The sequence below is a fragment of the Geotrypetes seraphini genome, chromosome 1, assembly GCF_902459505.1.
Source record: "Geotrypetes seraphini chromosome 1, aGeoSer1.1, whole genome shotgun sequence".
NCBI classification, from domain to species: domain Eukaryota; kingdom Metazoa; phylum Chordata; class Amphibia; order Gymnophiona; family Dermophiidae; genus Geotrypetes; species Geotrypetes seraphini.
Genome location: NC_047084.1, coordinates 406,293,403 through 406,317,577, shown reverse-complemented (window position 1 = coordinate 406,317,577; position 24,175 = coordinate 406,293,403). Strand labels below are relative to the sequence as shown.

At 46.0% G+C, this 24,175-nt stretch overlaps 1 protein-coding gene across 1 annotated transcript in view; it reads right to left on the bottom strand.

The window, feature by feature from the left end:
• SMU1 (SMU1 DNA replication regulator and spliceosomal factor) overlaps positions 1–24,175 on the bottom strand; it is a 216,462-nt gene that overhangs the window by 96,858 nt on the left and 95,429 nt on the right. The window contains exons 7-8 of the mRNA XM_033918195.1: positions 18,319–18,435; positions 954–1,081 (exon numbers count right to left, since the gene is read on the bottom strand). Coding sequence (XP_033774086.1) covers positions 954–1,081; positions 18,319–18,435 — 245 coding nt within the window. The remainder of the gene's footprint in view (positions 1–953; positions 1,082–18,318; positions 18,436–24,175) is intronic.

Sequence of the window (24,175 nt, the reverse complement as noted above, 5' to 3'; positions counted from 1 at the left end):
GTACAGACTCCAGAGGAGATGTAACAGAATATGCTTTTGAGAAATTCCCTTCACCTAAATCTTTAGAATCTTGCTTTACCAACTTATAAGCTTTCCAAGACCCACCTTTAGTTCTCACGCAGAAAGAAAAAAGAAGACTGCAGTTAATACAGAATACGGCCATAAAATTAATTTATAACGTGAAAAAATACGACCATGTTTCCCCATTACTAAAAGATGCTCACTGGCTACCAATCAGCCATAGGATAACGTTTAAAATAATGCTTCTCATTTTTAAAACTTTAGCAACTAATGAACCACAATTTATTTCTAGATCATTAATCCCTTACAAAACCCAACGCTCACTTCGATCATCTGATCAAAATCTACTTTCCATACCCTCCTTGAAAATTATAGGGACTAGGAGAGCAGACATGTTCACAGTAATGGGACCACAATGGTGGAACGCGCTTCCTCAGTATATTAGAATTGAACACGACATCGTAACATTTAAAAAACTTTTTAAAACTTATTTATTCAATGACGCTTTTAGCACTTGAAATTTATTTCTTTTAGGGACTCTTCTTAAATTGTGCTTTGGATTTTAAACCCCTTACCTTTTGTTTTTACCTTTTTTACCAAACCCAAGATTGTAACTTTTTAATTCCTTTCCTCCCATCTCAAGTATGTACTTTATGTAATTTTTGGTTAATATGTTAGTTTCTTTGTTTCTTTACCTGGATTATGTACATTGCCTAGCAATTTTAATAGGCGATCCATCAAATGTTTAATAAACTTGAACTTGAAACTTGAACTCAAACTCTTGCATAGCTAAAGCAGCACAGTAGTCATCCAAAATTTTCAATACATCCCCCAGACAAGAAGTGTAAAATAAGGGTTGTTAAAGCATGAAGTTAGAATAAATGTGCATGCCATTTTCTTACCAGATATTTTCTTTTATTCCCATAGCTTACCTGATAGTCTGGTCAAAAGAAGCACTGAGAATCTGACTGCTGTCCTTTGAGAAACTGAGGCATGTGACACCTTTACTATGTGCACGCTCAAATCGCCTTAAACATTGCCCACTTTGGATCTTCCATACCTAAGAACACCCAAATTATTTGTAAGAATATCATCGAATACCTGCCAGGTTCCACAGATAGAACAAAAAAGTAACCAGAGGCAAAAGCAGAAGAGCAATGTTTAGAACCAATGGGTATTAACCTTCACTGCTAGTATTACCACCAGCATAAAGCTGCAATGCATCCTGGAACAATCTAGTATGCATCTCCCCAATCAACAAAAGATCTCTTTATAATCAGTTGCAGTAATAGCTAAGTAAGGAAAACACCACAAAGTGGCACTTACTACCTTGCATATACCAGGATCGATAGGTTAGGTTCTTACCTCTGCAATCTTCTTTCTTGTAAATCCACACTTTATTCCGGGACCAGTGGGTTATTTTCCTCCACCCGCCAGGGTCTGTAGGAAGCCTCAAAACTTCAGAGGCTTTTTCCACCTCCCTTACATACCTCCTCCTTGAGCATGCTCACCAATCAATTTCAAAGCAGCCAGAAACATCTGTAGAGAATAAGGACAAGAGATAGAGGGGTACGGGGACACTCCCTGACAAGTTATATTCTGCTCACAATTATAAATGCAAAACAGCAATAAGGGAACTACAGCAAGGAAGGACTGAAGGACCAGTTCCGAATGCTAGGAGGGAAGCTGAAGACCAGAACACCGAGGGAAGTGTTCTCGGAGATCCTGCCGGTATCCAGGGCCAACGAGAAGAGGCAGACAGAGCTGCAAGCAGTCAATGTGTGGATGAGGCGCTGGTGTGAGGAAGAAGGATTCCACTTTGTGCGCAACTGGACGACATTCTGGGAGAAGAGCAAGCTATTCAGGAAGCTATTCAGGAAGCTATCCACCTCAACTGTGACGGAACAAGGCTGCTTGCAAGCAACATCAAGAGAGAAATTGAGAAGTTTTTAAACTAGGAAGAAAGGGAAAGCTAACAATCGACCAAGAGTCGATGGTTCAGGAACCGGTATACCCAGAGGATACCGTGCAGGAAGATAGCGGGAAAAACTCACCAGATCATAGACAAGACAGAAATCCTGACAGATCGAATTTTCAACACCTCAGGAGCACTCAGGACCAGGAGCACTCAGGGGCAGAGCGGGAGCAGAGTAAGGCACATGCTGAGCGTGGGAGCGAACTTCGCTCCCTCCCCTCCCGATGGTGCACCGCTGAGCCAATTGGAAGACTCAGCGGGATCTCCCAGCAGTTTAAAAGTTTTAGTTTGCGGTCTTTATTTTTCTTTTACCTCCTCGCCGGACCTCAACACCTCCCTCCACAGACCGGGAGCACTCAGGGCAGAGCGGGAGCAGAATAAGGCACACTCTGGGCGTGGGAGCGAACTCCGCCCCCTCCCCTCCCGATGGTGCACCTTTGTGAAGCGACCAAGAAGAGACCTGCTATCTACGCCAAAACCTCTCTACCACAACTTCCTCTCCTAACAACTCCATTCACAACCCATACTCCTACCCAGACACAATACACAATCAACTACCTAACCACTGAAAACCACACTGCCTCTATCATCCACCCCACCTTCATAATGAAGCTAATTCCACAAACAAACACCCAGATCATCCTATTAATAATCCTTCTCATCTCCAGTTGTAAGGTAGAAGCAAACAACCTACCCAACATTCCCACTAGCTCAATTGCAAACAAAACCCATCACCCTAACAGGAGAATTCCAACAGACAGAAACTCTAACCACCAAACAAGCGTTCAACACCCCATAACACCAGCATGGGGAAGAAGAGCAACACAACCCAAGACCAAACATCACCATAAACCACATTCACTCATCTGCCCTAAAACAAACCACAACTACCAAACAGAAACCACCACCCTTAAATGTGCCTACTTAAACATCAGAGCCCTAGGTCCAAAAACAGAACTTATAAAAAACTGGATAAAAAACGAAAACCTAGACTGCCTCTTCCTCTTAGAAACCTGGCTAACATCGGACAAAGACCCAAGAATTACGGAAGTCTGCCCTCAGGGGTACAAAATTACAGTGGCCTGCAGAAAGAAAAAGAGAGGAGGTGGATTAGCAATCTTAATCAAAGACTCCCTAACCCTAAATATATCGGAAAAAACATCCACTCCTTACATGGACCTTCTAGCATGTCAAATCTCATCCGCCACACTAAAAAAACACACTAAACTGCATGCTCTGTTATATAACACCGAGAAACTGGGCCATGGTTAGATCTGAATTTGAAAACTTCATATACCAAAACTCACTAACAGCAGCACACAACCTTATCCTAGGAGATCTAAACCTTCATCTGGAAGACCATTCATCCAAGCCAGTAGACAACCTTCTTTCTTTCCTCAACGCCTTAGCCTTCCAAATTTTAAACTCACAAACTATCCATGAGAAAGGTCACCAACTTGACATTGCAGCCTTCATGATCCATCAAACATCTACTTCAGAAATTCAAACGTCTAATGGAACCTGGTCCCCATCCCTCTGGTCAGACCACTACGCCTACACCTTCAACATCAACTGGACCAAAAACAAAACCAAACCAATATCCAAAATAGTAACCTACACATCACGCAAACGCATCGAGCCCTCCATATTCTGGTCAACAGTAGACAAAACAATCCAAGAAGATAACCCCAAAGACTTCATTACACACTGGGGCAATTTGAGCAATAACATCCTTGATGAACAAGCCCCACTGCGAACCAAAACTAGAACCTGCAGACGATCAGACCAATGGTTCGACGATGAATTACTCCTACTCAAGAGACAATGAAGACGTCTGGAGAGAAAATGGAGAAAAACCAACCTAGATCACTAGAAAACTGCCTGGAAAAAAATTAACAAACAATACAAACTTCTATTAAAAGAAATGAGAAAATAACATTACTCCAACATAATAGGCACGGAAACCTAAGACACCAAAAAACTATTCCAAATGTTAAAAGATCTAACTAACACCATACCCTATTTGACCACTAACTATAACCTCTCCCCTTCAGCCTCCCTCCTAGCAGAACACTTCAAGAATAAAATTACAAACACCAGAGCTACGCTCAATAGTAACCCAGCCCACCTAATTGAAGTCACAATACTTCCCATTGAAAATGAATCTTATGCTGCAGACAGAACCTGGTCCCAATTCCCTAAGATACATTGGACCGAATTTTCAGTCCATTTTCAGACGCCATTTTCCCAACTGACCTCAGCGAAATCATCATCACCCCAATCCTAAAAGGACCAACAGACCACCCATCCAACTACAGACCAATCGCCTCAATATCTCTATATATCAAAGTAACAGAAGGATTAGTAGCCAAACTCCTCACCAACTATCTCGAGGACCATAACTTACTCCATCCCACGCAATCCGGCTTCAGAACTAACTTTAGCACAGAGACACTACTAGGCTCCCTTATCGACACAGCAAGACAACATCTCAGCATTGGAAAAAAAAAATGCTGCTCATACAGTTGGACCAGACGGCAGCATTTGACTTGGTAGACTATAACATCCTACTGCAAATCTTGGACTCAATACACGGCAGATGATAGGTTGTATCAGGAGAAGCTTCGTCAGCAGGAAGCCTGAAGTCATGATGCCATTGTACAGAGCCATGGTGAGACCTCATCTGGAATACTGTGTGCAATTTTGGAGGCCACACTACTGTAAAGATGTGCTCAGAGTTGAATCGGTTCAGCGGATGGCCACCAGGATGGTCTCGAGGCTAAAGGGTCTCCCGTACGAGGAAAGACTGAGCAAGTTACAGCTCTACTCTCTCGAGGAGCGTAGGGAGAGGGGAGACATGATTGAGACATTTAAGTACATCACGGGACGGGTTGAGGTGGAAGATGATATCTTTCTCCTGAAGGGACCCTCGACCACAAGAGGTCATCCGCTCAAACTCAGGGGAGGGAAGTTTCGTGGAGATGCCAGGAAGTACTTCTTCACGGAGAGAGTGATTGAGCATTGGAACAAGCTTCCAATGCAGGTGATAGAGGCACACAGCGTCCCAGACTTCAAGAATAAATGTAGGATCCCTACGAGGGTCAGCCAAAGGATAGGATCACTAGGGTATAGACTTGAAAGAGCGGGTCAGTAGAATGGCATTCTTACAATTCTACTTAAATGGGACATTAGACTTAAAAGGGAGGGTCGATGGTGTGGGCAGACTTGATGGGCTGTAGCCCTTATCTGCCGTCATCTTTCTATGTTTCTATGTTTCTATATACTCATGGTTTGAAGGTTTCTTAAAATCCAGAACATACAAAGTAAAATCAGACAAAGAAAAATCCAAACCTTGGTCCAAACCCTACGGTGTTCCACAAGGATCCCCAGACTCCTACTCTCTTCAACCTATATACGGCCTCTCTCGGCGTTTACCTGAACAAACAAGGCCTAACCTCTTATAGCTATGCTGATGACATCACCATCCTCATTCCTTTTGACAGACACACTACACCAAACTCTAGTTACAGTTACAACTTGGATGGAAGACCACAAACCGAAACTCAACCCAGACAAAACTAAATTCATCCTCCTAGAAAATAACAAAACCCCAACCATAACCAACTTATAAATCAACTCTATCAACTACCCTTTGCAAACCACCCTAAAACTACTAGGTATAACTATTGACAAAGGCTGCACCATGCAACCACAAATAAACAAAACAATACAGAAATCTTTCGCAGTAATGAGAAACCTTAGACAAGTCCGAAAATTATTTGAAAAAACACAATGTCAGTTCCTAGTACAATCTCTAATCCTAAGTATCCTAGACTACCGCAACATCCTCTACCTCCCCTGCCCTGCAATAATGATTAAACAATTACAGACAATTCAGAATACAGCTCTGAGACTCATCTACTCATTGAAGAAACATGACCACATTACTGAGGCATTCATCAACTCACATTGGCTTCCAATCCAGGAAAGAATACAATTTAAATTCTACTGTATACTATTTAAAACTATAAATGGAGACAGCCCAATCTACCTAAACGACCGCCTCATCCAAATTACCTCTACCAGGCATAGAAAAACACACACTCCATTCACTTACCCCCTAATCAAAGAAGTAAAACGGAAAAAACTATACAATGGCCTATTGGCCACTCAAGCAGCAAAAATGGATAACCAAATCTCCAACGTATTGATAACAACCCCAGACTACAAGATGTTCAGAAAGGAAGTAAAAACTATACTCTTCAAGAAATCCCTTAATAAAGCTTAATACCATGAATACCCCTTCTTACCATCCCCTCCCCAACCCATAATCCTTCTTATCCCTCTCTTGGAAACTATCTCTGATCTAACTTTATAATCCTTCTTCCATAACTCTTTTTGTAATCCGCTTTGAACCGAAAGATAATGGCAGAATAGAAATCTGTAATGTAATGTTTAATGTGGATAAATGTAAGGCAACAAAACAAAAAAGCAGAGGGATTGGAAACTCAATTCACAATCAAATAAACAAATTTTCCCAGTTCTAATGCACACTGGTGGAACATGCACAATCCCTTAACCCCTTGTAAGCATGCAACTGCAGGTTAACTTCAAGCCAATATAACTTAATAGGGGAAATGCTTCAGATGCTGCAAAGCTAACATTGCTTTGAGACTTGAAAGGAGAGCTTACACTGTTCAATAGCTCCCTTTCAGCTTTCTATCACTGGCATAAAACCCTAGGTTATGCTTGAAACACAAAAAGCAGCACTTATCTTTAACTGCTATGACTGCTACTTTCTCTTTGAGTCAGTAAGCCAAAGAGAAAGTAGCAGTCACGACAGTTAAAGATAAGTGCTGCTTTTCTTGTTTCAAGCATAACCTAAGGGGTTTTTCGCCAATGATAGAAGGCCGAAAGGGAGCTATTGAACAATGTAAGCTCTCCATTCAAGTCTCAGAGCAATGTTAGCTTTGCAGCAGGAAGCCGGACTTCCTGATTCACATAGAAAACGAAAACCACTTTCAGAAGAAAGGAATAAATAGTACGTGGCATCACCGCAGAATCCATAATCCACAGAAAAGGAATCCTGCAGGGGGGGGGGCCTGCAGCTCCAAAACCCTGCGAGCTGAGGTAACAGCCACCAGGAAGACCGTCTTAAGCGTGAGATCCATCAGAGACACCTGCTCTAGAGGCACATACGGAGGGCAAGGAAGAGAGCGAAGAAGCAGATTAAGCGTTCCAGGTTGGACAAGGAAGGTGTAAGGGAGGCCTGAACTACAACGCTCCCCATAGAAAATGAACCACATCTGGATGGACTGCCAATGAGCCCCTCAGGGAAGGAAGGCTCACACACAAAAGCCCAGAGTAAAGCTACTGCTAGACCTTTCTTCAGGACATCATGCAGAAAGCACAGTTACTTACCGTAACAGGTGTTATCCAGGGACAGCAGGCAGCTATTCTCACATATGGATGACGTCATTTGACGGAGCCCCGATGCGGACGCCTCACAAGCAGACTTGCTTGAAGAAACTCGAAGTTTCGAGTCATCCGCACCACGCATTCATGCATGCCTTCCCGCCCAGCGCAGGGCGCGTCTCCTCAGTTCAGATAGCTAGCAGAGAAGCCAACCAGGGGAGGTGGGTGGGTTGTAAGAACAGCTGCCTGCTGTCCCTGTTACGGTAAGTAACTGTGCTTTATCCCAGGACAAGCAGGCAGGTATTCTCACTAATGGGTGACCTCCAAGCTAACCAGAATGGGATGGTGGGAGTGTTGGCAACTTAGGAGAATAAACTTTGTAACACTGTTTGGCCAAACTGTCCATCCCGTCTGGAGAAAGTATTCAGACAATAGTGAGAAGTGAAAGTATGAACCGAGGACCAAGTGGCAGCCTTACAAATTTCCTCAATTGGAGTAGATCTGAGGAAAGCTACAAAGGCTGCCATTGCTCTGACTTTATGGGCTGTGACTTTACTGTGAAGGGGTAATCCAGCCTGGGCATAGCAGAATGAGATACAAGCCGCCATCCAGTTGGAGATGGTACGCTTAGAAATTGGATGTCCCAGCTTCTTTGGATCGAAGGAGACAAAAAGATGAGGAGCAGTTCTGTGTGGTTTGGTGTGTTCCAAGTAGAAGGCCAAAGCACGCTTACAGTCCAGAGTATGAAGAGCTGATTCTCCAGGATGAGAATGAGGCTTTGGAAAAAACACTGGAAGTACAATGGATTGGTTGAGATGAAATTCCGAGACCACTTTAGGGAGGATTTAGGATGAGTACAAAGGACTACCTTGTCATGATGGAACACAGTGAAAGGTGGATCAGCAGCTTGTAGTTCACTGACTCTTCGAGCGGAAGTGATAGCAATGAGGAATACCACTTTCCAAGTGAGATACTTTAGATGAGCCTTATCAATTGGTTCAAATGGAGGCTTCATGAGTTGAGAAAGGAAAACATTGAGATCCCAAACCACAGGAGGCGGTTTGAGAGGAGGATTAACATTGAAGAGTCCTTTCATGAATTTGGAAACCACTGGATGAGCAGAGAGAGGTTTTCCGTCAATAGACTGATGGAAAGCCGCAATTGCACTAAGATGGACTCGGATCGATGTAGGTTTGAGACCAGAATGGGATAAGTGCAACAGGTAATCCAAAACAGAAGATAAGGAGGAATGTTGAGGCTCCTTATGATGAGAAAAACACCATGTAGAAAATCTAGTCTATTTTTGATGATAAGATTGTCTCGTGGTAGGTTTCCTAGAAGCTTCTAAGACATCTCGTACAGATTGAGAAAACTAAAGAAGAGTTACGTTGAAAGGTACCAAGCTGTCAGGTGTAGAGACTGCAGGTTGGGATGAAGCAGAGATCCTTGACTCTGTGTGAGCAGAGAAGGAAAAACTGGTAGAAGGTATGGCTCCCTGCTGCTGAGTTGAAGTAGAAGGTAGTACCAAGGTTGTTGTGGCCACCGAGGAGCGATGAGAATCATGGTGTCATGATCGTTTCTCAACTTGACTAGAGTCTTGAGAATGAGAGGAAATGGAGGGAATACGTAGAGGCAGAGATTCGTCCATTCCAGAAGAAAAGCATCTGCCTCGAGGCAATGAGGAAAGTATATCCTGGAGCAGAACTGAGGCAGTTTGTAGTTGTAGGGAGCTGCAAAGAGATCTATCTGAGGTGTTCCCCACTGTGCAAAAATCTGATGAAGAGGCGAGGAATGGAGGGTCGTGAGGTTGGGAAGATGACTCAAGTTGTCTGCCAAGCAATTCTTCGCTCCTTGGATGTAGCTAGCTTTGAGGAAGGTGTTGTGGCGGATTGAACAGTCCCACACCTTCAGAGCTTCTTGACAAAGGGAGGCAGATCCCGTTCCTCCCTGTTTGTTGACATAATACATGGCGACTTGGTTGTCCGTCTGAATGAGGACTACCTGGTCGTGAAGAAGATGTTGAAAAGCGTTGAGAGCCTTGAAAATCACTCTGAGTTCCAACAGATTGATGGGACACTGACGATCCGTACTGGTCCAATGGCCTTGAGTACGAAGACCATCGAGATGAGCGCCCCAAGCGTAATTTGAAGAATCTGTCGTGAGGACCTTCTAATGAGGGGGCGTTTGAAAAAGCAAGCCTCTGGAAAAATTGGAAGAGAGCATTCGCCAACGGAAAGACTTCTTCAAGGACGGAGTGACTGAAATATGTCGAGAAGGAGGGTCGCAAACTTGCATTCATTGAGATGCCAGTGTCTACTGAGGAATTCTGAAGTGAAATCTGTCAAAAGGAGTCACATGTACTGTGGAGGCCATGTGACCCAAAAGTACCATAATGTGTCTGGCTGAGATGGAAGAGCGGGAAGACACTGTATGACAGAGATGAAGAAAAGCTTCCAGACGTTGCTGTGGAAGGAACGCTCTGAGGTGGATAGTATCGAGAACAGCTCCGATGAAGTGTAGATTCTGTGAGGGTTGAAGGTGGGATTTTGGAAAATTGATTTCGAATCCCAGACTTTGTAGGAGCCAAGTAGTCCGTTGGGTTGCTACAATAACCCCTTGAGATGTGGAATCTTTGATGAGCCAGTCGTCGAGGTAGGGAAATACCTGAAGACCATGGTTCTTGAGAGCTGCCGCTACCACAACCAGTCACTTGGTGAACACTGTGGGAGATGAGGCCAGGCCGAAGGGTAGTACTCTGTATTGAAAATGCTGATTCCCCACCCGAAATCTGAGGTATTGACGGGAGGCCGGATGAATGGGGATATGAGTATAGGCCTCCTTGAGATCCAGAGAGCATAACCAGTCTTTCTGTTCGAGAAGGGGATAGAGAGATGCCAGGGACAACATTTGAAACTTTTTCTTTGACTAAAAATTTGTTGAGAGCCCTGAGATCCAAAATGGGTTGCAGATCGCCCGTCTTCTTCGGAACAAGGAAATAACGGGAGTAAAACCCCCTGTTCTGCTGTTCCAAGGGAACTGGTTCGATGGCATGGAGACGAAGCAGAGTTTGAGCTTCCTGAAGAAGAAGGGTGGTCTGGGATGGATTGGAAGGATACTCTCTTGGAGGAAGCTCTGGTGGAACCTGAGTGAAATGAAGAGAGTATCCTTCCCTTATGATGGTAAGTACCCAGAGGTCGGATGTAATGACCGTCCATCTGTTGTAAAAATGATGGAGATGACCTCCTATAGGGGGAAAAGGAGACAGAGACAGAGGTTATGCTTTGTTTTAAACAGTCAAAAAGGCTGAGAAGCCTTAGGTGCAGCAGAAGGTTGGGGTTTCTGTTGCTTCTGAGGTGGCTGTTTCTTCAAAGGAGGGCGAGTGTAAGGTGCCGGCTTTGGAGGAAAAAGCCTCTGGTAGATAACAGGAGGGCGTGTAGGCTAGGAGGAGCTGGCTTAGGCTTAGGTCTGACTATAGAGGCAAAGGATTTTTCATGGTCAGACAATTTCTTGATGGCTGCCTCGATGGATTCATCAAAAAGGTCATTGCCCTCACAAGGAATATTCACCAGGCGGTCCTGAAGGTTAGAGTCCATGTCAATGGTGTGAAGCCAGGCTAGACGACGCATGGCCACAGAGCAAGCCGCTGCTCGGGCAGAGAGCTCAAAGGCATCATAAGATGATTGCAGAAGATGGATACATAACTGAGAGAAAGAAGCAATGACTTCTTGAAACTCAAAATGCATGTTATCATCCAAGTAATTCAAAAATTTTGGCAAAAGAGACAAAAGAAATTCAAAATAAGTGATAAAATAAAAATTATAATTAAGGACTCTAGAACACATCATAGCATTCTGGTAGATGCGACGTCCAAATTTATCCATGGTTTTTCCTTCCCGGCCAGGAGGAACTGTGGCATAAACCCTGGAAGGATGGGATCTCTTTAAAGCAGGGATTGATGAGACAACTGGGAGTTGTCAAAGCCTTTATGATGCACAGTTTTATATCTGGAGTCCAACTTTCCCGGAACTGCTGGAATGGAAAAAAGAGTCTCCATGCATCTAGCAAGCCATTCAGAACTTCTTTAACATAATCGATCGAGAAGCCATTCAGAACTTCTTTAACATAAACCTCGACGATTTCTCTTCCCTCTCCATTGATGAACAATTCTTACTCTGGGAAACCTCTACAAAATCCTTAATGGATTTTCTGGCTCCTCAACAGGAAAAAACCCACTTTAAGTCAAACTCAAAAAACCCCAAAAAACCCTGGTATAACGATAAACTTGCCCTTCTTCATCGACAACTTCATTCTATCGAACATAAATGGCGTAAAACACGCTGCAATAATCTTCTTATCCTTTTTAAGGAAAAAAGCCTCCTATTACAAAACTATCATTCAACAAACCAAGAAAGAATACTACTCTAAATATATCACTTCCACCCGCAATTCCTCCGCTCTTTTCAATCTAGTTCAATCGCTTTCTTTATATTCTAAAAAGAAACCCTCACCCCTAACTAAGCAGCCATCTGCCACCGAGCTGGCACTTTTCTTTGATACAAAAATCAAGGATATTAGATCCCACCTTGGACCTTCTCCTCCTGTTTCTCCTCCACACATTTCCGATGACTCTATTCATCTATCATTCAGCACCTGCACAAACTTCAAACTCCCTTCACTAGCAAATCTCCTCCTAATCCTACAATCCTTAAATACTTCCAACAATCTCATGGAGAGTATCCCCCCATCGCTCCTTAAAAAATTATTTTCCTTTTTTGGCCCATTCCTTTGGGAAATGGTATAACACTATCCTGCTGACCTTTAAAATAAAACTCTCTCATCAGCCTTCTTATCTTGATAAGCTTCTCATCCCTCAATGCCCAACACGTACACTAAGGTTAGCAGATCAGAAGCTCCTTTTAATTCCTTCCATAAAAGATTTCTTTTACACCAGGAAAATAAATTTCGCAGTAGTCGCTCCAACATTGTGGAATGCTCTGCCACATTAACTCTGAATCGAACAACAATTTGATAAATTCAAGATAAGCCTGAAGACTTTTTTATTTCGTGACACTTTTACCTGTGCTTAGAGTATCTCTTTTTTTACTCAACCAACCGCTTTTTAAAGTGACCCCATCCCATATGTTTTATCCTATTCCCTCTTTTCCTTCTTCTTCTAATTATGTAACTTTTCCCCTCCTTTCCCTCTTACCCTCACTTTCAAGTCCATCTAGTTAATGTCCTTAATGTACACTTTCATTATCTTTTTTAAATATTTATTATCTTTACCTCTTTTTAAATATTTTATTGTAAACCGGCCAGATACTTGTTGATGGTCGGTGTATTAAAAGTCAATAAACTTGAAACTATGTAGTGGAAGCTTAAGAGATTCAGCCGGAGGTTGAGGAAGATGCATGACCTTGAGGTATTCTCTAGAATATTTAGAGTCAGTGTCCAATTGAACGCTCAAGTCCACAGCCATTTGTCTCAAAAAAGAGGAGAAAGATAGCTGATCTGCAGTTGCACGGCCTCGAGAAGGACTCGAGGACGTCGAGGCAGCTGGAGTCGAAGAAGAAGCCTCGGCAGGAAACCATGTTTCAAAAGAACCTGGAGACTTGGACGAGGCAATGGAAATTGGAATATCCTCGAGGGCCGGCATCGGAGACCTGGAACGAGGAGTTGGTGGTCTTGTCGAGGCCGGAGAGGATCGAGGCTTCGAGGAATGATGTCTAGAAGAATGCCTCGAAGCAGGCCTCGAGTGATGTCTAGAACTGTGTCTCGAACTGGATCTCGAGGACCGAGAAGAGTTCACCTTAGAAGCAGAAGATCTAAGATCTATAGGCTTGGAGGAGGAGCCTCGATGCACTTTCGAAGACTGTACACCCTGTGTAGAGTATGAGGTATCCTGTCAATGCACTCGCAAAGAATCTACTCCATGCGTTTCGTGCTTGGAAGCCAGACCAGACACTCGCAGAGACTCTGCTCCCTGCATCGAGTGTGGAGGATCAGACGGGGCCAAAGGCGGCTCGACCTCGCGGGACACTGCTGCATGCCCAGGCTGGAGAAGAGTAAGCAGTGTGGGTCCCATGGTAGTGAGGACCTTAAGAATCTGCTCCTCCAAAGAGGTCTGGGACGAAGCTGGCAAGGAGGGTACCGTGTCTGAAACCGGCCCACCTGCCTTGGCTGAAGGGTCCCGCACAGTGGTGCGAGAGTGTTTCGACTTGGGAGGCATCGACACTTTAATTACCACTGGCGGAACCGAGTGCTGAGCTACCTGACCTGAGGAGACAGGAGAAGATATCGCAGCAGAGGACGTCGAAGCAAGAGCCGCTCCAAACGCTCGAGGCGGAAGCAGTAGAGGCAGAGGCTTCGACGGGGGTTGAGGCCAAAGACACCTTCGATGTTGAGGGAATAGTAGACTCCATGTCGAAGAGTGTATCCACCAGGATGCAATGATGCTTAAAAGCACGAGGCTTAAGTGTTTGGAAAGGCAGGCACGAGGTAGGATGATGCGTCGGCCCAAGGCACTTGAGGCAGCGCCTGTGAGAGATATCGTGCGCTTGCACTTGCTACACCATTTGAAACCGGTAACAGGCCGGGGCATAGACATAAATACAGCCAACACAAAGTCAAAGCCTGCGGGCTGCGGCCAAGCAGCCTGTACCGGACGAAAGTAAAATTGTTTGGGGTTTGTTTTTTTTAAAGAAAGAAAAATAACAATACAGCGATTCGTGAGAAAAATAAAACACAAACCACGGTGAGACAAGGCACAAACGACAAAGTAACCGGAGAGAGCCAAAAAGACAGACTTCTCGGCTCCACGGAAAACTAAGAACTGAGGAGACGCGCCCTGTGCTAGGCGGGAAGGAACACACGCATGCACGGTGCGGATGACTCGAAACTTCGAGTTTCTTCAAGCAAGTCTGCTTGTGAGGCGTCCGCATTGGGGCTCCGTTGGATGACATCACCCATATGTGAGAATACCTGCCTGCTTGTCCTGGGATAAATTCCAGGACCAGAGGAATCGATGGAAAATAAGGGCCCATCTGCCTCAGGGCGCACCAAGCCTGGTTACACCTCCAAGCCTTCGCATAGGTCACCACTGCGGATGTTTGCTTTCTGTGGCAATGTGGTGATCACCACTGAAGAGTAGCCCCTGCTAGTCAAGGCCACTCATGCTCAAGAGCCATGCCATAAGACCAAAGCAGTCTGGATCTTGCATCGCAATCGGACACTATGTGAGAAGGCTAGAATGACAAGGGAACCGGAGCCCCTGAACCTGCTGGAACCAAACCAAGTCGGCATACTATGGCCAGACCCTCGTGGGCCATAATGCACCTCTACAGACGCCCATCATGGGCCACGGGGGAAGATGTAAAGACCCTTCTAGGGGCCAGGGCTGAACCAGAGCATCCAGGCTTTCGTTTCAAGTCTTTCATCGACGACTGAAGAAACGATCGGTTTTCTTGTTGGCCGCTGTCGACATGAGGTTGAACTTGGAACACCCCCAATGATCCATTATGCAAATGAATGCTCTTTAGCGCTCCCATTTCCCATCTCACTCCTTCCCCAGCCTCCTAATCCCTGCTACCTTTCATCTATACCTCATTATATTTCTACTTCTGTACTCACTATCCTCCTCTCCTTATCATTCCTCCCTTTGATTTCTCCCACAATTCCATTTCTAGTATCTCCTCTCTCCTCCCTCCCCTCATGGCTCCATACTGCTCTATGCCTTTCCCTCAACCATCTTTGTATTGTTCAGTTGCATAGTCAGTAAGCTGATTTGTGGGGAGGGAGAAGAGCCCAAAGTGTGTGGGCACCAAATTGTCTTTGTGTCCCTTACCCAAATGCAAAATATAAATGCATGATCTAGCAGAGATCCCCAAGTCCCACCAGCTAAAAAAACTCTTCCTCCAGCACAGCAGCACAATCTCTCCAAGCTCTGCAGCTAGTGGCAGCTCAGGGACATTGCTGTTAGCTGTAGATCTTGGCGATATCTGGCTGCCAGACTGGAGGAGAATGAGGTGGTGGTCTTCAGCTGGCAGGACTTCTCTCTCCCCACCATGGTCGATCTCTCTCTTCCCTCCCTCTCCCATGGTCCATTCTTCCTCCCCTCCATGATCCAATCTCTCTCCTCTTTATCTCCCCACCCAATTCTGTTCCCTCTTTCCTGCTGTTCTTCCCTATTCCTGCCCCATTATCCAACATCTCTCCCCCTCTCTCTCCCTAAGGTCCAACATTTCTAACTCTCTCTCTCATTCCTCCTTCCTTCCTTCTCTCATTGTCCACCATTTCTCCCTCTCTCTTTCCCATCTCCAGGACCAACATCACTCTTGCTTCCTGACCTCACTTTCGTCCCCTGTGTCCCAATAACTCTCCTTTCCTTTCCTCCCTCCCATTGTCTACCATCCATCTCTAATTCCCTCTCCCCCACAACTAAATTAAAATGGCTACAGGGTGCCCCATAGCCTGGCATATCTTCCCCTTTTCACTAGCATGGCCAGACATTTCCCTCCCTTCTAATCTATAAAATCCATTTCCTGCGCCAGCAACTTTGAATGGCTGCCTTGAAGATTTCTCCCTGCCATGTTCTAGCACCCCTCTGCTGCAACTTTGTTTCTGCTTGGACAGAACACAGCAGAGAGAAATCTTCAAGGCAGCTCTTCGGAGTCACTGAGGAAAGAAATAGGTTTTGTAAATTAGAAGGTAAGGGGGTAGAGAGAAAAACATCGGCCCATACAGGGGAAAAGATGGGGACGTTGGGTAGTGGGGTCCAGGGCAGCTGCCCTGTTTGCCCCCACATAATGTTGGCAGAATTCAGTTTTGTCTACTTCCACCTGCTGGCAGGAAGGGATAACACCCAATGGTTCAGAACACTGGAACGGATACTAAGAAAAAGAAATGCTAACTGATATATTAATGCATTCTAATGGTGCAATTATATAAAAAGATACTCTACTACAGATCAAGACAAATCATCAGAAAAATAATAAAATTCTAGAGTTCCATATTTTCTGCTTTTCCCATCAATACATTTAAAATGTAATTAATGAACTGAACTGTCTTGAGTTTATATTATACACCAGGTGTTACATATGTTGGTCTAACAGCCCAAATGGTTAAGAAATTAATGAATTTTATATCATGGTGACAAATATAAAGTGCACTAACACATGCAGTAATATGATATTTCACTCACTGAATCTGAAATAAACAAGATGGAATAGCTTGGGTAGTGTTTGAGAAACAGTCATCTAGGTCTCGAGTCAACTGACACCATCAGGGTGACATAATGAAAATCGGACAACTTCTACATGGTATATTTCTGTACTTTAGGTTGTCTGCTATTTATGCCTTTACATTTGCTTTTTTTAAAACATTTTAATGGGACTGTAAATGTTGACAGCCACAACTTTGAACACTGCAGTGCCAGATCCTTGTCCACAACACCAGGGATCTGCAAATGTGAAGAGACTCGGCAGAACTCTGGAGAAAGAGGGATCCACTAGCACAGTGTTCTTCAACCACTAGTCCATGGACCAGTGCCGGTCTACAGAAATTTCCTGCCGGTCCATAGGGCCAGCATGTGCATCAGGCCCAAAATAGTGTTCTTCAACCGCCGGTCCACAGTGCGATCGATGCGGCGTTATCTTCGAGCCAGCTCCCTCTTCCTAACTGATTCAGTGCACAAACCCACGGGCAGTGGCTCCTATGGGTATCCTGAACCGGAAGCCTTCTCTCTGACGTTGCAACGTCAGAGGGAAGGCTTCCAGATGAGGCACGGGACATGCAAGGTGCAATTAATACTATTATTTGGGGGGGGGTCTGGGGTGGAGATTGGGTCTGACCCACAACTTAGCCCAGTGTTCTTCAACCTCTGGTCCATGAACCGATGCCGGTCCACAGAATAATTCTTTTATTTCTGCCAGTCCATAGGTGTAAAAAGGTTGAAAAACACTGCACTAGCAGTTCCGCCACACTGCTTATACTACATCCCAGATCTGAGTCTGCCGACAGCTAATTATTTCCTCCTGTTCCAGTTGCCTCCAATGAGGCTTATCCACCTGCCCTGCTAGCCCCTCTGATATCATTTGGAGGATCTTTTATGCCACCCTCTTAGCGGGGGCACACTGCCTTCAAACAAGTCATCCATGAAGGGTTTAACCCAAGATGGCCACCCCTTTAGAAATAACCAAGGGGTAGGTGTTTAGGGGTCTTGATATTATTGCATATTTATTTTAATGAATTAGGAGAAAGTGCTATTTTGTAGCTGTGCAATGTCTGCTTTAGATTTTCCCCAATTAGAGTATAGGATGGTTAGAGCTTTATTAGCAATTGCTTATTATTTCACATGCACTGATATAGTAAGTGGGGAAGGGTGCAAGGACCACAACAGGCACCATCTTGGCAGGGGCACAAGCACCTCTCTCCTTTTCTCTCCCCCCATACCTCTTCAAATCTTCACTAACCATGAGCATCTCCTCATACCTGCTGCTCACAGACAGTGAAGATTTGAAGAGGTATGGGGGAGCCATGGGAAAGAATGCATAGGAGCACATATAGTACAGTACAGTAAAGGGTGCATTTGGAGGGGGGAGTGAACAACACAGCAATTCTGGGTGCCTTTGCCCCAAGTGCAAACCTCTCTCGCTATACCACTGTGCACATGTACTATATTGATGCATTCAATCTCATATTATGTGAGGAAATGGGGGAGAAAGGATGAAGAAGAGGGAAAAAATGTTGAGAAAAAAAAAGAAAACCCAAGAACAGGCCTAGATAGAAATATATAAAGAATTTTTTCCCTGGCTTTTTAAGAATTTTGGCTGGCATCTACATTTCCTGACAATTTTTCCATCCCTGGTCATGGATATCCAACTTGCTTGTCTATAATCTGCTGTGTATACCTTGATTTTTCCATCCTGAGCTCCAGTGGCCAACATTTCAGTGTCTCTGCTGAAGCACATACACAGCACTGCATCATCCATCATCATAAAGTTATCTTGAGCCTGGTACTTCAGATCCTGAAGGGGGGAAAACAAGCAGACATATCAAATCAGTATGAACAAGAATACCAATTAATTAAATATATCTCCCCTCATGATACTCTTCTGCCTACCACTCTCCCCCCATTACCTTGCAAACAAAAAATATAAAGAAAGTTGGGGCTATTTCACTCCAACTCCTGTTTAATTTTCAAATCGCAGACATGTGAGATTTGCTGCATTCTGTTCGCAGGGCTGGGGATGTGTAAAAAAATTAAACATCTACTGACCGATCCTGCATTTTAACTCCAAAGAAGTTGGGAGCCAGTGTGCAAAATATTCAAGGTTTTTTTGGTCTAGTTTTCTATAGTGAAATTTGTCTTAAGACTATCTTGTGTGTCCTCTTCCTCCTTAATGACTTTTGAACTCTTCATCCAATGTCATTCAACATAACATATGAACATAAGAATTTGCCGCTGCTGAGTCAGACCAGTGGCCCATTGTGCCCAGCAGTTCACTCCCGCGGTGGCCCCCAGGTCAAAGACCAGTGCCCTGAGACCAGCCCTACCTGCTTACGTACTGGTTCAACAGGAACCTGTCCAACTTTGTCTTAAATCCCTGATGGGTGTTTTCCCCTATAACAGACTCCGGAACAGCATTCCAGTTTTCCACCACTCTGGGTGAAGAAGAACTTCCTTACGTTTGTATGGAATCTATCCCCTTTCAACTTTAGAGAGTAACCTCTCGTTCTCTCTACCTTGGAGAGGATGAACAACCTGTCCTTATCTACTAAGTCTATTCCCTTCAGTATCTTGAATGTTTCTATCATGTCCCCTCTCAGTCTCCTCTTTTCGGGAGAAGAGGCCCAGTTTCTTTAATCTCTCACTGTATGGCAACTCCTCCAGCCCCTTTACCATTTTAGTCGCTCTTCTCTGGACCCTTTCGAGTAGTACCGTGTCCTTCTTCATGTACGGCGACCAGTGCTTAACGCAGTATTCCAGGTGAAGGCGCACTATGACCCGGTACAGCAACATGACAACCCTCTCCGACCTGTTCGTGATTCCCTTCTTAATCATTCCCAGCATTTTGTTTGCCCTTTTCACCGCCACCACACATTGCGCGGCCGGCTTCATTGTCTTGTCAACCAATACTTCCAAGTCTCTTTCCTAGGGGGACTCTCCAAGTACTGACCCGGACATCCTGTATTCGTGCATAAGATTTTTGTTACCGACATGCATCACCATACACTTATCCACGTTGAATCTCATCTGCCATGTCGCGGCCCATTTCTCGAGCGTGTTTATGGCACGTTGCAGATGTTCACAATCCTCCTGCGTCTTCACTACTCTGAATAACTTCGTATCATCCACAAATTTAATCACCTCACTCGTCGTACCAATTTCCAGATTGTTTATAAATATGTTGAAGAGCACAGGTCTATGCACCGAACCCAGCGGCATTCCACTGGTGACGCTTTTCCAGTCCAAGTATTGTCCATTTACTCCCACTCTCTGTTTCCTATCCATCAGCCAATTTTTAATCTACGTGAGTATTTCACCCTCGATTCCATGACTTGCAATTTTTCAAAGTAGTCATTCATGCGGAACCTTGTCGAAAGCTTTCTGAAAATCCAGATATACAATGTTGACTGGGTCACCCTTGCCTATCTGTCTGTTTATTCTCTCGAAGAAGTGCAGCAAATTCGTCAAGCAAGATCTTCCTCTGCTGAAGCCATGCTGGCTGGTTCTCATCAGGTCGTGTCCGTCAAGGTGCTCAGTGATGCGGTCCTTTATCAGCACCTCTACCATATTTCCTGATACCGAGGTCAGACTCACTGGTCTGAAGTTTCCCGGATCACCCCTCGAACCTTTCTTGAATATCGGCGTAACATTCACCACCTTCCAGTCTTCCGGAACCCTTCCCGATTTGATCAACAGATTGGCTATCAGTTGAAGCAGTTCAGCTAAAGTCCCTTTCAGCTTCTCTCCCAAATCCAGCCTGGGCACTCGGAGGCCTCCCGCGAGGTCATGCCGCCTCCAGTGCCTCAGTGGGGAACACACTCTCAACAGGGAGCAGAGTCTCTGCGAGTGTCTGGTCTGGCAACAATGCATGCATCGCAAGGAGCAGAGTCTTTGTCCATGCCACCTCTGGAACCGATACACTCGATGCAAGGAGCAGAGTCTTTGCGAATGCATCCATTGGAACCGATCACCCCGACGGGGTTCGAGCCTCTACGGCAGCATCCTCTGCTTCGATCGACCGCTTCCAGCCCCATCCACTACCTGGGGGCCTCAACGAATCCTGCCTCACCCCGTCCATCGAGGACAACCTCTCGACACTGATCGAGGAATTCCTCGAGGCATTCATCCAGGCACGCCTTGCCTCGGCGGAAACAGGCATACCTGGACTATTCACCTCCACCGATGCCAGAACTCGAGAACACAATGGGATCTTTCTCACCATCTCGATCCCTGTCCCCAGCGGAACCGGAAGCCTTGACTTCATCAAGCCCATCACGGAGCCAGGCAACGGCAGACCAACTACGATAGATGGCTGAGGACATGGACATACCATTGGACACGGATTCCAAATTCTCAAAGGAATACCTGGAGACTATGCGCCTCCCTCAACCACCCGCTGAGTCCCTTAAGCTTCTGTTGTACAAGCTTCTGGACCAGACCTTCGCTCGATGCCTCGAGACACCTTAATCCATCCCTGCTGTCCCGAGTAAACTGGACACCAGGTACCGCACGGTCCATCGTACTTCTACACCAGGGCCCCCCTCCCCTGGTCTGTCCCCCCCTTGAAGGCCTACATCCTCCCAAAGACCTGCCTGCCTGTCCCCCCTGAAGGCCTGTCCTCTCCCCCCCTTTGAAGGCCTGCATCGGTGCATCCCCCTGAGGGCCAGTCCCCCCCCTTGAAGGCCTGCATCCCCTCCAAAGGTCTGCCTGCCTGTCCCCCCTGAAGGCCTGTCAACCCCCTATGAAGGCCTGCATCCCCCCAAAGCCTGCCTGTCCCCCCCTTTGAAGGTCTGCATCCCCGCCGAAGGCCTGCCTGCCTGTCCCCCCCTTTGAAAGACTGCATCCACCCAAAGCCTGCCTGCCTGTCCCCCTTTTGAAGGCATGCATCCCCCCGAAGGCCTGCATCCCCCCCGAAGGCCTGCCTCCCCCCAAAGCCTACCTGCCTGTCCCAGCTTTTGAAGGCCTGCATTCCCCCAAAGCCTGCCTGCCAGCCCCCTCTTTGAAGGCCTGCATCCCCTCGAAGGCCTACCTGCCTGCCTGCCCCCCCCCTTGAAGGCCTGCATCCCCCCCTTTGAAGGCCTGCATCCCCCCGAAGGCCTACCTGCCTGTCCCCCCTGAAAGCCTGTCCCCCCCTTTGAAGGCCTGCATCCCTCACGAAGGCCTGCCTGCCTGTCCCCCCCTTTGAAGGCCTTCATCCCCCCTGAAGGCCTGCTTGCCTATCTCCTCTGAAAGCCTGTACCACCCTCCCCTGGAAGGCTGTACCACCCTCCCCTGGAAGGCTGCACCCCCCCTCCCCCCCCCCCCCCCGGAAGGCCTGCGCGTTCCCCCTGGCCTCCCACAATGAATTTTCCTAATTTCAGCAGCCTGCAATAAGATCGCTGGTGCTAGAGATCTTTGCAAGCTGCTGTACGGCTTCGGAGCTCTCTTCTCTCTGCCGCAGTCCCGCCTCTTCTCTGATGTCAGAACTAAACTAGACTTGAATATAGAACAAAGTTGTCAGACTAAAGCCAGAATCTGCAAGATATTTTGTTAAAAGCCAAAAATTCAGGAATTTTCAAAATCTTATATAACCTCTTTCACCAGCAATCAATTTCATAAGCTTAGCATTACTGCAATTAAATTTTTGGGGATTAAAGCAGGATGTACAAACGAGGTTGCTGGACGTTCAAATGTATTGATATCAGTATGGCAGATACTCAATAAGGTCTAACCAGTAAAAAGGTTGCTAGATAAAATGGGCACTCGCCATACAAAAGTTGAGTCACTGTCAAATTTAGATTTGTATAGAAAGCACAGTTACTTACCGTAACAGGTGTTATCCAGGGACAGCAGGCAGATATTCTCTACATGTGGGTGACGTCATCTAAGGAGCCCTGATCGGACACTCTCTCAAGCTTGCGAGTGTACCACACGTGTGCCTTCCCACCTGAGCCAAGGCGCGCATCTCCTCAGTGTGGCCTCAGTTCAGATAGCTAGCAAAGAAGCCAACCCGGGGAGGTGGGTGTGTTGTGATAATATCTGTCTGCTGTCCCTGGATAACACCTGTTATGGTAAGTAACTGTGCTTTATCCCAGGACAAGCAGGCAGCATATTCTCTACATGTGGGTGACCTCCAAGCTAACCAAAAAGGGATGGAAGGAGAGTTGGCAATTTAGGAGAACAGATTACGTAAAACAGACTGGCCGTCTCATCTGGAAAAGGTATCCAGACAATAGTGAGAGGTGAAGGTATGAACCGAGGACCAAGTGGCGGCATTGCAGATCTCTTCAACAGGAGTGGACCTGAGGAAAGCAACAGATGCTGCCATCGCTCTGACTTTGTGCCCCGTGACCCAACCCTGCAGAGGGAGACCAGCCTGAGCATAGCAAAAAGTTATACACGCAGCCAACCAGTTATACACGCAGTGCTCCAGGTGCACTTAGACATGGGACGCCCCAACTGATTCGGATCGAAAGAAATGAAGAGTTGGGGAGCAGTGCAATGAGCTTGAGTGCATTGCAAGTAGAAAGCCAACGCCCTCTTATAGTCAAGAGAATGCAGCGCCACTTCTCCAGGATGAGTATGGGGCTTAGGAAAAAACACAGGAAGAACAATGGATTAGTTGAGGTGAAAAGCCGAAACCACCTTAGGCAAGAATTTAGGATGGGTACAGAGAACCACCTTATCATGATGAGAAACAGTGAAAGGGGGGATCCGCAACCAAAGCCTGCAGCTCACTGATCCTGCAAGCAGATGTGAGCTCAATAAGAAACACCACTTTCCAAGTGAGATACTTCAAATGAGTCCGATCGATTGGCTCAAAGGGCGGCTTCATCAACTGAGCAAGGACAATATTAAGATTCCAAACCACCAGAGGGGGTTTGAATGGAGGATGAACATTGAAAAGATCTTTCATAAAGCGGGAAACCACCGGATGAACAGAAAGCGGTTTCCCCTCAAGCGGCTGGTGAAAAGCAGCAATGGCACTGAGGTGGACTTAAATAGAAGTCGACTTGAGACCAGACCTAGACAAGTGCAACAGATAGTCCAGCACGGAAGACAAGGAGGCAGACCGCGGCTCCAGGCGCAGCACCGAACACCAAGAGGAAAATCTGGTCCACTTCTGAGAATAACACTGGCGAGTGGACCACTTCCTGAAAGCCTCGAGAACATCCCGAACAGACTGAGAGAACTGGAACGAGGCAGTTAGGTGCTGAGATACCAAGCCGTCAAATGCAGGGACTGCTGGTTGGGATGAAGAAGAGAGGTTGTAGAAGGTGACTCAGATTGTCCGCCAAGCAGTTCTGCTGGCCCTGAATGTAGACCGCTCTGAGATTTGCCCAATCCCAAATCATCAGAGCTTCTTGGCAAAGAGACAGGGAACCTGTACCTCACTGCTTGTTGACATAATACATGGCCACCTGGTTGTCCGTCCGCATGAGGACCACCTGGTCGCGAAGCAGATGAAGGAAGGCCTTGAGAGCATTGAAAATGGCTCAAAGCTCCAACAGATTGATGTGACAGCGCCGCTCCTCGCTGGACCAAGGCCCTTGCGTCCA